The sequence below is a fragment of the Erinaceus europaeus genome, chromosome 16 (genome assembly GCF_950295315.1).
Source record: "Erinaceus europaeus chromosome 16, mEriEur2.1, whole genome shotgun sequence".
In the NCBI taxonomy this organism is placed as follows: Eukaryota; Metazoa; Chordata; class Mammalia; order Eulipotyphla; family Erinaceidae; genus Erinaceus; species Erinaceus europaeus.
The window spans coordinates 56,371,343-56,384,377 of record NC_080177.1 but is presented as its reverse complement, the minus strand read 5'-3'; the positions used below and the strand labels follow the sequence as shown (position 1 = coordinate 56,384,377).

The 13,035-nt window shown below is 42.8% G+C and overlaps 1 protein-coding gene across 1 annotated transcript in view; it reads right to left on the bottom strand.

The window, feature by feature from the left end:
* Nucleotides 1-13,035, bottom strand: part of RYR3 (ryanodine receptor 3) — a 691,732-nt gene that overhangs the window by 314,255 nt on the left and 364,442 nt on the right. Inside the window, exons 15-16 of the mRNA XM_060175180.1 lie at nucleotides 11,669-11,764; nucleotides 8,914-9,032 (exon numbers count right to left, since the gene is read on the bottom strand). Of these exons, the coding sequence (XP_060031163.1) occupies nucleotides 8,914-9,032; nucleotides 11,669-11,764 (215 nt within the window). The remainder of the gene's footprint in view (nucleotides 1-8,913; nucleotides 9,033-11,668; nucleotides 11,765-13,035) is intronic.

Genomic DNA, 13,035 nt, shown 5'->3' with positions numbered 1-13,035 from the left:
TGTTTCAGTGAATCAAGCAGATACCATTCATAAAACTGCAGAAGATGTCACATTCCTGGCTGTGCAGAGGACAAGATACCCACGCAACTTTTAGAGGGATCTTACCAGGAGCTGACTGAGTGAATATGGGCGCAGTCTGTGAAGCCTCTACCCAGACCAAAGAGATAAAAGAGCTCTTTATAAGGGCACCTCACCTGAGGACCGCCTCCTATTTCTTTGTAAGAGCCTCTCTTCTCCTCCTCTTCTGGGAGGATTACTCTGCCCCCTAATAAACTTGCCCTGTAAAACCTCAATGCCTCTCTCTCTCTTCCCCTCTTTCATTCCCTTTGTTGACCTTGGTGACTGTCACCCACTCCTGGGTACACGGATCACATGAACCAGAGAAATCCACCACACTACCTCCCATAATCCCACATGAACAGGGGTGTTGGCTCCATCAGCTCTCACCCTCCCTGACACCTTATATACCAGGATCAGTACTTCTAGTACAACTTTTCCCCAAAGATTCCCTCATTCCCAATTGACTAAGGTTCCTGACATGCTGCAAACTTGGGAAAATCATGTGCATGAGATGGGATATTGGGCCTCCTGCTGTCTGAAAATCAGCATTTGAAAACATTTTGGGGGACCAGCAGGTGGGCTCGCTGGATAGAGTGCACATGTTAACATGTACCAGGTGTATCAAGACCCTAGTTCCTACCCGCAGGGGCAAAACCTGAGTAGTGGAGTAGTACTGTGTTGTCTCTGTCTTTTTCTCACCTTCTACCTAAATGAATACAATATGGTCACTGGAAGCAGTGGAGCCATGCAGACACTGAGCTCTTGCAATAACCTTGATGGCAACAAATGAAAGAAAAACAAAATTCATCTGTGTGACCCCTCCCAGCTAACACAAATTCAAAGCACCTGCAAGAACCTGTGCTGTCCCTCAATCTGTGAGATGAGCCATCAGTCACAGCTGGTTAGTTGAGCAGATGCCCCGGAAGTGGAGAGCACCCTTGACCTCTGCTACCTGCACTTGGCCTCCCTTCTGCTCAATCTCACTTCACTGTATTCTCTTCTTCTTTCAGGTTCGGTGTTCCTGTCCTGGCAGGGCAAATTTTGTTGATCCAGACACTGACTGCTCCCCCTGCTCTCCCTACAGGAAGGAATGAACAAACAGTAGTTGATATATCACAGCCAGTATGGTGGTAAGCTCAAATGACAGGGAACGGCAGCTGCAGTTTAGTCTTTGAAAGAGACCCGGTGCTTGGTGGGGTTGCATGACTTCAGGTAGTTGAGTCCGTTTGTACCCATCATTCTCACAAACCAGTTTTCTACCTGCTTCCCTGAGTGTCAATTGTCATCCAGAAATACAAAGCACATTACTGGGACAAGCAGCGAAGGAGCACAAAGGCAGGTTTGCGGAGGACAGTTACCATTACCACTCTGTGAAACACATCCACTATGGAACTAGAAGTTGAGAGGACAACTTCTCACTCTGGGAAGAGCCAAAGATGCCAGGAAATTAAATACTTATCATCTCTCCATCACACATTGTCATCTACAGGAGTCTTGCTGTCACAGGCTGAGGGAAAGCAGAGCTTAATCCACATACAGTAGGAACAGCAAAGAGAAGAAAGGATTCTGAATAAAACAGAACAATATGTTGCCTATAAGTAAGTGATGTTATGAAAATGGGGCTGACATTGCTTAGGCTTGGTTTTAAAAGGCACTTTTTTGGTGTATGTATACCACAACTTTCTTAGCCACCCCCACTAAAAAAAAAAGTTGAAGGAGGCTACATTACAGGGAATGTAGATGGGGACAGTTGCTCAGGGTGGCCTAAAGGTGACTTGTGCTTCCTAATAAGAGGCTAGGACAACCTTCCAGGGAGGGAGGTGCGACTGGCTGTGGCAGGTCCTGCAGAGTCGTCAATAGATTCTGCCTGTGTCTACTCCTGAGTTGCACAGTGGTCTCATTTCAAGCCCCTGTGTCAGAGTGAAGGAGAAGGAAGCCAAGCAAGATAATTTTCTCTTCCCTTGCAGACCAGTGAAATTGTCATGAACAGACCTCATAAAGACTTCGGCCACAGTAAGCTTCTCTTTGGATACATTGACAAGGGTTAACTAACAACTTTAAAGAAGGCACACCAGTGCAACATGTGACCACATAATACCCAGCACATTGTGTTTCTACATTCTCATATCTTGTTTTCATGATACTACATATTTCTCCACCACGTTCTGTTTTTCTGTCTTCCATTCTCATGTCCTGTTTTTACACTGTGTAGCCAAAAAGCAGAACACCAAGGACAAGCGTCATGTCATCATCTCACAAAGGCAGACTACTGCTTATGGGCTTGAAAAATAAGTCAGAAGCAAATACATATGATGAAAGAACATGAAAAGTTAAAATAAAGCTATTAATTTCTCCAGTTTAGCAAATGACCATGACAACTCCTCACTGTCTAGAGGGAAGTGATTTTTATTCCCTAAAAACTGCTACTTTGAGCTCTCTCCTCAACTCCTTGAAGACAAGTCCTCTTCTGAGCTCTTTCAGTATGATATGAATTTTAATTACACAAAAAAAATCTAAAATAAGCCATAAGAAGAATGCATATTGGATGATCTCGCTCACAAAGGGATCTAAGAAGCAAAGCAAAGGACAGCATTCAACATCAACCTTAATGTCAGGCAGCTATGCTCACCACTATACCACCAACACCACTGAATCCTTAATAGACGGTGGTCTATCAACATATCTAGGGACTCAGAAAGAGGAAGGGAAGACGACTGAGGGGAGACTGAGACTGGGGATCTAAGTTTCTACAGGGAAGCAGAGTGAGGTTTTGTGGAGGGTGAGATGTACTAATACTTGTCCTGGGGAAATGTGAAAATGTACCCCCACCTGACAGCAACAATCCTATAAGTCAACATTGCCTCAGTAGAGTGACACCGATGACGGAAAAATATCCCACTTATTTAAAAAAAGAAAAGGGGGCTGTGCATTAGCACTGTGAGAGAGTGAGCTCCAGGAACTATTCCATTTCAGAAGTTCCCCATTTTTAGAGCCTGGTTGTCATAAGAAAAACAGACAGTTGAGAAAACAAGTTAACCTCCCCCTTCTTTCAGTAACTCCTAGGCCAACTGGGCAGTTTAGATAACCTAGCCAAGCCTGCAAGAGTGATGTTGTTAAATATCTAGTCATGTTTAAATTTGAAAGTTTGAAATTAACCTGCTCTATTTGCTTCTGTAATACCTGCTCTGCTTAGATATAGATTGGCGCCATAAGATAGAGTTTGGAACGTATAACTTAGGTAAGAGTGTGCCCATTGCTTGTACAAGAGATGGGTAAAAGTATAACACCCTCTGCCCCTCTGCCTCCTTAGATGAGTGACTACCCACATCCCGGAGTGCTATAAAAACTCCTAGTTTGGAGAGCTCGAAGTCCTAAGCGACAGGAGCTACTCTGGTATTCCAGGCTTGTGGACCTCTCAGCTGAGACCCCGTGTGTGTCTTTGTCTGTGTGAGTTTGAAATACTGTCTATTCTATGTGCTAGTGTGAATAAAAATTTCAACTTTGTCAGTTTTCTGTGTCAGCCTCAGTTTGTGATAGGGTTCGGTCAGTAACAACTTAACAGCTCAGTGGGTTAATTGCACATGGTGCAAAGCACAAGGACCACTGCAAGGATCCTGGTTGGTTCAAGCCCCTCCCACTCCCCACCTGGGGGGGCACTTCACCAGCCATAAGCAGGTCTGCAGGTGTCTATCTTTCTCTCCCCCCCTTCTGTCTTCCCCTCCTCTCTCGATTTCTTTCTGTCCTATCCAACAGCAACGACAGCAATAACAATAACAACAACAAGGGCAACAAAATGGGAAAAGTAGCCTTTAGCAGCAGTGGGTTCATAGTGCAGGCACAGAGCCCCAGAAATATCTGAAGGCAAAAAAAAAAAAAAAAAAAAAAAGAAAGGAAGGAAGGAAGGAAGGAAGGAAGCAAGCAAGCAACAAACAGAAAAAGAAAGGAAGGAATCTAAATCTCTTCTAAGGAGCAGAGTGACCTCACACTGGAGGTCATTTCTTACCCACCCAGCCTCTTGCAATTCTAACAGAGGCCACACCTGCAGGCATTAGAGACTTGCCTGCAGCTCTACTCAGCTCTCAGGTACACCCATTCCTAACTAAGGAAGATTAAAGGGATGGATGAAGGTGCACTGGGAAAAGACCACACATGCTACAATGTGCAAGGGATATTGGATTCAAATCCTTGGTCCCCTCCTCCAATGGAAGAAGCTTTATGAGTGACGGAATAGTGCTATGGGTGTGTCTTTCTCTCTCCCTATAGCCCCCTTTCTCTCAATTATTCCTTCTCTATCCAAAGTAAATAAATAAAGAAAAGAGAAAAGATCACTAAGCCCAAGTGTCTCCTACTTCAAGTGAGATCTAGCAGCAATGGTGTCCATTAAGAACTTTCCTAAAATAGACTTCCTAGCTTCTTCCAACATGAAGACCCCAAATCTCACCTGCTATATTCTTACCTTTAGGTTCCTGATTATTAACAATTTGTTCTGCTATATATTTTAATGCTTTTCAGATGACGCCAACCTGATCTCTCTGGGCAGACGACCTCATCAATCTGTTCTGAAACCCCACCTCCCCAGGGAAAGGTAGAGACTGCTTGGGGGCATGGATCAACCTGCCAATGCCCATTTACAGCAGAGAAGCAATTACAGAAGCCAGACCTCCCGAACCTTCTGTGCCCCATCAAGATCTTTGGTCCATACTCCCAGAGAAATAAAGAATAAGGAAGCATACAATGGAGAGGATGCAATATAGAACTCTGATGGTAGGAACTGTATGGGACTGTATCCCTCTTCTCCCACAAGCTTGTTATCTTGTTGATCATTATTAAATCACTAATAAAAAATAAAAAATAAAAATAAACTACCGGAAGCACAGGCACTCAGAACCCTTTCCAACCTACTTTCCACAGTCAGGAGCAAAGCACAGTAAGTACAGCTCTGCCTCAGGCAATGGGGGGACCACAGCAGACAGGAGAAAGCAGCCTTTGAAAGACTACACACACAGTGCCCTGCCTCTTCCCAGCACTCAATTTGGGGTTGTTCATCACCAGAGTAGGCTTCTCTCCTTTATATACTCACCATTAAAGACACTTCAAAAAGGCCTATTTTGTCCTAATGGTTAAATGTCTACTTCCTGGAAAAATTAAAGGAGCATTGCTAAGACTGTCAATAATTGTTCTTTTTCTCAAAGCTATGAGTACAGCAAAATTACTATTATTTGTTTATTTGCTTTTCTTTTTCAAAATTGCCAGCAAGCAACTCGTTGTATGACATGAGGCTCCATCCACTCCAAGTGAATCCTGGCTCTCCTCACTCATCCCTCTTACTCCTTTACTGTATCTGCAGTAGACAAGCATTAAACACCTCTGTGCATAACGCATGAACTTGGCACTTATAAGGATTAGAAAGACAATCTCTGTTAATGAAGGAATTCAATGTCTATGAGAGGAATATACCTGTGGTTGTACTACAGGGGGAAGCTGTGTGGAACATAACAAACACAGTGAAACCTTACATGGTTCAAGGAGAGGCTATTAGGCTCACTATCTTTCCTTTCTCTCTCAATTTCTCTCTCTCCTATCCAATAAAAAATGGCCTTCAGGAGCAGAGGATTCATAGTGCAAGCACCAAGCCCCAGTGATAACCCTGGAGGAAAAAAAAAAAAAAGAATTTCATGGGACAAAAGCATTTGTCTTGAACAGGTAGAATTATCTTAGGTTTTTTAAAAAAGAAATAGGGGGAGGCAGGGAGGTCAGAAAGAGTCAGTTGTCAGTTCTCTGAGAGGCCAAGGGGCAGAGTAGAGACAAGGGGGGTATGAAGCTCCACCCTTTCTTAGTCTTTCCCTCTAATTTTTGGGCATCAAATGTGGACACAGCATTAAACATATTCTCAGGAATTGCTGACTCTATGCATACAGACCACAGCTTGAGAGATCCCTGGAAAGAAAATGAAACTTGGGAGTTGGGAGATCTACACCTGTCATTACTTGGTCATGTGGTCTTGGATATGCTGCTTAGTATCTTTAGCTCCAGCCTTGTTTCATCCTTGGTCAAGGGAAAGTAATCCTGCTACCATGTCAAAGTATCAAAATGAGAAATGAAGGAAATTCATGTGCCTGAGCATTTGTCAAATATAACATCATGGTCATTACTGTTCTACTGGAAGAATTATAAGGCGCTGTACAGTTCTAACACCCTGTCTATTTTGAGTTATTGCTTAAATGGAAAACAAGTGAATGGGTCAGACATGCCTAGAAACTTAGGACTAGAGAAATAAAAAAGGCTGGAGAGAAAAACATTACTTTGCCTTTTGCCAAGTACAGATAAGTGCTGCAATGGAAGTTTAATCTGCACTTAGCACAGTCTTTGCAGTTACTATAGATATTCTGGTTGAGAATTTACTGCTGAGTTTCTGCAGGTGTCCCCATGTGATGGCCAGGGACTTGAACCCAGGTCTTTGTTCATGGTAAAGTATGTACTCTACTGGGTGGGTGAGCTATTTACTGGCCTGCCAAAAGTGTGTTCCTCCCTCCCTTCCATTCACCCATCCATCCTCCCCTCCCTTATTTCCTCTCAAGATAGAAGATAGTGTGAAAAAGACCATAGCATTGAAGCTCCCTTCAGTACAGTTGGGGTTGGACTTGCACCTGGGGAGTGCACGTCATGAAACAGCACACTATCCAAGGGAGCTGTTTCACTGGTTCAAAAGAGTTATTTTTGAGGAGGCATTTGCACTAGGATCACGCTTAAAGTCTGATGACAATGCCAAAATTTCTCAAACATTGCCTCAGATCTAAGGTTTGAAACACTCAGGTTGCACATGAGACCAGGTACTAATTTCCAGCAAAGTCTGCTGTGTAGACCTCAGCAGTTTTCTCCACTGTGAAATGGACACAAATCAGTAACTAACTTGCCACTGAGTGACACCCATTATATTCTCTGAGGGTTTTGTTTGAAAAACAAATCTAGCATGAAGTGGGAAGTAAATTATATGTGGGACAACCATAAGGAAATGCAGGGGCAATGGCACAGAGTGCTTCCTGTTACAAGGGTTCTTCTTGGCTCCTGTCTGCAGCTCATGGGCTAGACTATGTGTGACCTGGGTAGATATCAGTTATCCTTATTATTCTTGTTAGGCAGGTAGAAACACACTAAGACAAGGAGAGGCTGGTCTGAAACTGGAGCCATGTGTTTACTTTTGATTTAGTACATTTGGGAAAGCAATTACCGACCCCACATAGATCTTTCTATTCTTTGCCAAGCAATTTCACAGCTACTCAGGACTATGGCATTTTTGCTTCCTAAGGATGATGTATGTCACTGAAGCAATGCTGCAGAGACTTGTTCTCCAGGACCCCCTGAGATGTGTCTTGAAGGCTCCCTCAAATGATGGCTAGCAGGGGTGGTCAGTTGCTATGCTGAGTTATCACCTATCTGCAGGAGCTGAGCTCCTGTCCCTCATGTCCAATCACACCACCTGCTTTCAAAATACACACACTCAGCCTTGGAGCTCCTGCATGCCCACTCATTAGTCAGTGCAGCAACTCTCATCCATGGGGCAGATGTTGAGGAGCTGATTAAGTATATGTTCATAGACTTTCTACAGAGATCACTGCATCTGTGAGATATAAATTCTATGAAAATAGAGATGTGGGAATTTTAAGAGATATTCAAAGATTGCTATTTCATTGCCTTTCCCTGTCTCCATTTTGCAGAGGAAGTAACAGAGATCCTGAGTCACTCATTCATATGGTACATAAGAGACTTGCATTTTCATGTGACATTATGGCAAATATGCTATCGGTTATTAACAAGTCACATTGATAAGATCTTAATAATACTCTTAGGCTAACATAAGTGTATCTTCTGTTCATTTAATTTTTTATGTATTGCCTGCCTGGGCCTGACACATTTGCTATACCTCCTCCAAAAGATTAAAATGTCACTCCATCTTTCATATCATCCTGCCTGCTTGCAACCAGGATTATCACTGAGGCTTAATGCTTATGCTTACATGACTCCATTGTTACAAGTAGCTATTTTTTCCCTTTAGAAACAGGATGAGAGAGAGACAGACAGATAGATAGATAGATAGATAGATAGAGAGAGAGAGAGAGAGAGAGAGACTGAGACTGCAGTACTGCTTGTGAAGCACTGCCCCCCTCCTCCCTGTAGGTGCTCCTGTGTGGTAGCTTGGGACTTGAACTTAGGTCCTTGTATATGGTAAAGTGTGCATGCTACTAAGTGAGTCACCTGTCAGCCCCCTCACATTTTTTTTTGGTAGAGAAATAGAGGAGAGAGGGAAAGGGAGAAGGGGAGAGAAGGGGAGGGGAGACAACACAGCACTGCTTCACCAGCCATGTGACTCTATGGTTCTATCTATGGTGCTATCTATGGTATTCCCGTGTGGTGCTGGGACTAGACCCCAGGGATTTGTGCATTCTACAGGGTTAGTGATTTCCTAGTACTCTATCTTTCTTATAGAGCTCCACAGCCACTATTTTATCTCAAATAGTCTAGATTCTACATTAGCACTCACTTTTTTGTAGTTAGCCTTGGACCAAGTTGAGCAGAGAGAATAATCAAATCAACTATGAGTTAAGGACTATTGACGTTGAGCAGGGGCAGGGAAAACTGAAGGAGACCATTTCAGACCTCATGTAACTTTCTGGCTTGGAGTACACTTTAGGCAAGGTAGAATCTTTCAGAACCTCATTTCCCCAAGGTTTTTGTTTTTAAAATTAAAGGTAACTTGCTTCTTAATAACATGCAATAACTAGGAAACAGCAGAGCATTTGGAAGAGTTGGGTCAGGTCCACCACTGTTTGGATTTTCCTCTCCATGCTCACTCACCTTGTGATTCCGCCCATGCTTATCCAGTAGGGAGATGATGGACTTGATATGGCCCTCTGCGATCAGATTTAAGGCTTCTGGGCTTTCAGTCAGGATGCAGTGCAAGACTTCCAAGATACCTACATCAATGCCACAATAATCATTTAAACACTAACCTGCAGAAAGGGTCATGACTTAAAAACCTGAACAGAGACCCCAAGCCTTCATCTGCAATATTCTTGCCCTTAGGTTCATGATCAGTCAACCATCTGTTCTGCTTTATATCTTAACTCTTTTTCAGCCACCAGGTTCCAGATGCTACCATGATACCAACCTGACTTCCCTGGGCAGATGACCCCACCAATGTATTCTAGAGCCCCGCTTCCCTAGAGTCCTGCCCCACTAGGGAAAGAGAGAGACAGGCTGCAAGTATGGATCGATCTGTCAATGCCCACATTCAGGAAAGCAATTACAGAAGCCAGATCTTCCACCTTCTGCAACCCATAATGTTCCTGGGTCCATACTCCCAGAGGGATAAAGAATAGTCAAGCTATCAAGGGAGGGGATGGGATATGGAGTTCTGATGGTGGGAATCGTGTGGAATTATACCCCTCTAATCCTATGGTCTTGTCAATATTTCCATTTTATAAATAAAAATTATAAAAATAAAAACAAAACAACCTGAGAATGAAACAGCTATTCCAGATAACAATATCATTCATTCTTTGAGTCTATTAAATATTTACAACCAGAAGGAAGATGCAGTCTTTTATGGTAGATTTCTAAGGCATCTGCCCTCTGGCACTCCTTCCCTTCCAAGTAGGTAATTTTATTCAATTCAACACCCATTTCCTTCCTGAGCAAAGACACAATCTTTCTGTGTCAAAACACAGAGAAGCTATGCAAAATGGAACTTACTTACATCTTAAGTTCCTAAGTCAGGTAACGCTCCATTTAAAAGCTGATGGAAAAGTAGATACCCAGTTTACTCTAAATGCTAAACTCATTCAAGTAAGACACAAAATACTCAGCATGATCCTCTAGTCAGAATTATCCTTAGAACCAGCCTAGAGATTATTATTTTATATTCACTAGTATAGCAAAGTGACTATAAACTTACTAAGCAAAGGTTATCTCAATTTCCTCCTCCTTTCCTGGCACGGTGGGTAACTTCTGCATTAAGTAGAGACTGAAGGCATAAGGGCACTGCCATGCAAAAATGCCCAAAAAGAAGTTGCCTGGCATGAGCAGTAGTTTTTGAGAACATGTATCTTGATTCTGCTTTGCCCAAAGTTTTCATAAATGATCCTGAAATGTAATCTGGCCCATCGGGATGGCACTTTAGGAAAGAGGGGCTGGGGGGAGACAGATGTGTAGTTGGATGGTACTTGGGGACACTTCCCTTGGTTTCTCTGTCCAAAATCCTGTCACCTCCTAACAATGAAAAAAGCATCAGAACTTCCCACTCCCCATACGGAGGCCCCACCTGCCACATTGACATTCACTCATCTCTAAGCAACTCAACCGCAAAGCATCATGCATGACCAATCAGCACCAGCAACCACTCTTCTGGCACACATTTCTGTCTGAGACATCAAGAAGGGCCCTAGAGATAGTGAAAAGGATGGTTCAGGGAATGTGAACCATTATCTCCTTCAGCCCTGACTCTAACCAGATAGGGCTTAGAAACCTGGCGTATAAGAGTCCAAATAGCAGTCAGGCAGAGACTAGGACCCCTGGGGGCTGATTAAAGGGCCAAGGACTGAAGATACAGGCCCAAAGGGAAGATGAACCAGAAAAGGAGAGACTGGGTGAGAAGTGTTAAATTAACAGAAACTTAGACAGAAAGGCAGACAGAATGAAAGATGACAGCACCGGGACTTCATTCAATGTGGTGGGGGCAAGGCTTGAACCTGGGTTGTGCACATGGCAAAGCAACCCTCCTATTATCTATTTTTATTGAGAGGGAGAAGCCAGAGTGCTATGTGGCCATGCTGGAGATTGAACCTGTGTTTTCTAGAGCCTTACACATTTTTAAAGACAGTTTTTAATTTTTTTAAATTTATTTTAAAAACAAAAGAAAGATCTAGAGCATCATTCCAGTACATGCAATGCTGAAATATAATGCTTTAAGTCCAAACTTCTAGTCACAATGCAAGCCCATGGGTTGCTTTTGTCATATATAGATATGACATTAAATGCCATATATATATTTAATGTCAAATATATATATTTAATGTGTATAAAAGAGGTAGCTAGAGACCCCAGAGCACTGCTCTGCCCTATATGGTACTGGTAGCCTCTTGCAGACAATGTGCTTTACCCACTGAGGAACCTCCCTGCCAAGACTCTTTCTGTTATTTGAGGGATGTGTGCCATCTGGCATAAAAAGCAAATCTTCAAAGATCCTACTTTATATTTGTTTCACAGAATAATAATTAAAAAAAAAATCCCACCACCTCCTCCAGTGATTTTTTAAAAGCTTTTTTTCTCCTTCAAATGATATTACTGTGGGAATAATGATTTACAACACAGTTGTTGATACATGGGTAAGATATCTAGTCTCTTTGTGATAAGTGTCTGCTACACACTTTCACTCCCCAAGGTAGGCCCTTTTCCACTACTATGCACTGGGACTCCAAAGCCATTTTCATCTCCTTCTCTCCCCTCCTGCCCCAGAGTCCTTTGCTTTGATGCAATAGACCAGATTAGGTCACTGTTTCAGCTTGTATTTTCCATTTCTTTTTTCTTTAGTTTGTTTATTGACCTTTCTTACCTGAGGAAGATTCTAGTCTGTCCAGTTTGCTGATCAGCCAATCCAGATTATTGGAGAATTGAGCACAGTTGCTTCGGTTTCCACGAATGAGAGCAGCTGCAAACAAGGACACTTTTGATCATGTGGGCTACAGGGGGCACAAGAGAGGCTAAAGAGAGCAGGAAGTTGTTAAATATTTAAGCTGCACAGCAAGTAACAGGAATTGTCTCTAACTTTAGAAGAGTAAAAGTCTGGCTTTCACCTAATTGTTTTGAGAGAATTTGCTATGTACATGTGTATACTTCTGGGGGAGATACCAATGAAAAGATGATAGCTGATCTTTCATGAAGTAGGGGAGAAAGAGGCAAGAAACTCTCAAATTAATAAAATGACTTCAAGTAGGGATAGGCAAGGATACAGCATCTGCTTGCTTAGGGCTTAAAGTCACAATTTCTTACAATGCTTTCTTCAATCTGGAAATTTTTTTTCAAATTTTTATTGGTGATTAAATAGCAGTTTATGAAATAAGAAGTTTATTCTTCAGTACTACAGGAAGGCTTCCAAATGCACACAGCTAGAAATAATGATTAAACTAACAAGTAATACACTTATTATGGCACTCTCAAGCATCTACAACGCATCTATCCATATGTGACAGTGATCCATAAAGTGGGATCCTTGGACTGAAAACACCTGAGAATGTAGGAGTGTGGCTGCTGTGACCTTATCTCTCCTCCTAGTCAGTGACCCTCAGATCACTGGGAAGAGATTCTGGAAGAGACCCTCCAATCAGTGCACTAAGGAGCCCTCCTCCAGCTGACCTACAGTCCGCTCATGTGTGAGAACCACTGGACAATCACATAGCGAATAGGCATGGACAGTGTGTGTCATTCCTGGAGTTTTCCAAACTAGAGCCAGAGACCTCCACTCCCCCCCCGCCCAGAGCAATATTCTAGATACAACTGGGGAACAGTTCAGGCAAATTGACTGGTACCATGCTGCTTGTGTATCTCACTTTATGTTTTCAAAGACCAATTATAGAGATGCCTGTAAAGTATTTGGACAAAGACAGGTTTTCTTCAGGGCCTCTGTTTGTTCCTCTATAGTTAGTACAGTCAGAATTCAGTTTAGGAACAGTGAATAAAGTACTGGACTTTCAAGCATGAGGTCCCAGTTTCAATCCTTGCCATTGCATGTGTCAGAAAATGCTCTGGCTCTCTCCCCTTAATAATTAAATCTTAAAAGAGAGAGGGAGAGGAAGAGGGAGAGGGAGAGGGAGAGGGAGAGGGAGAGGGAGAGGGAGAGGGAGAGGGAGAGAGAAAGAAAAGAGAATTCATTTTAGATTACTCAGCTGGTTTTCAGGGTGGGAGGTGGGGCTTCAACAAATT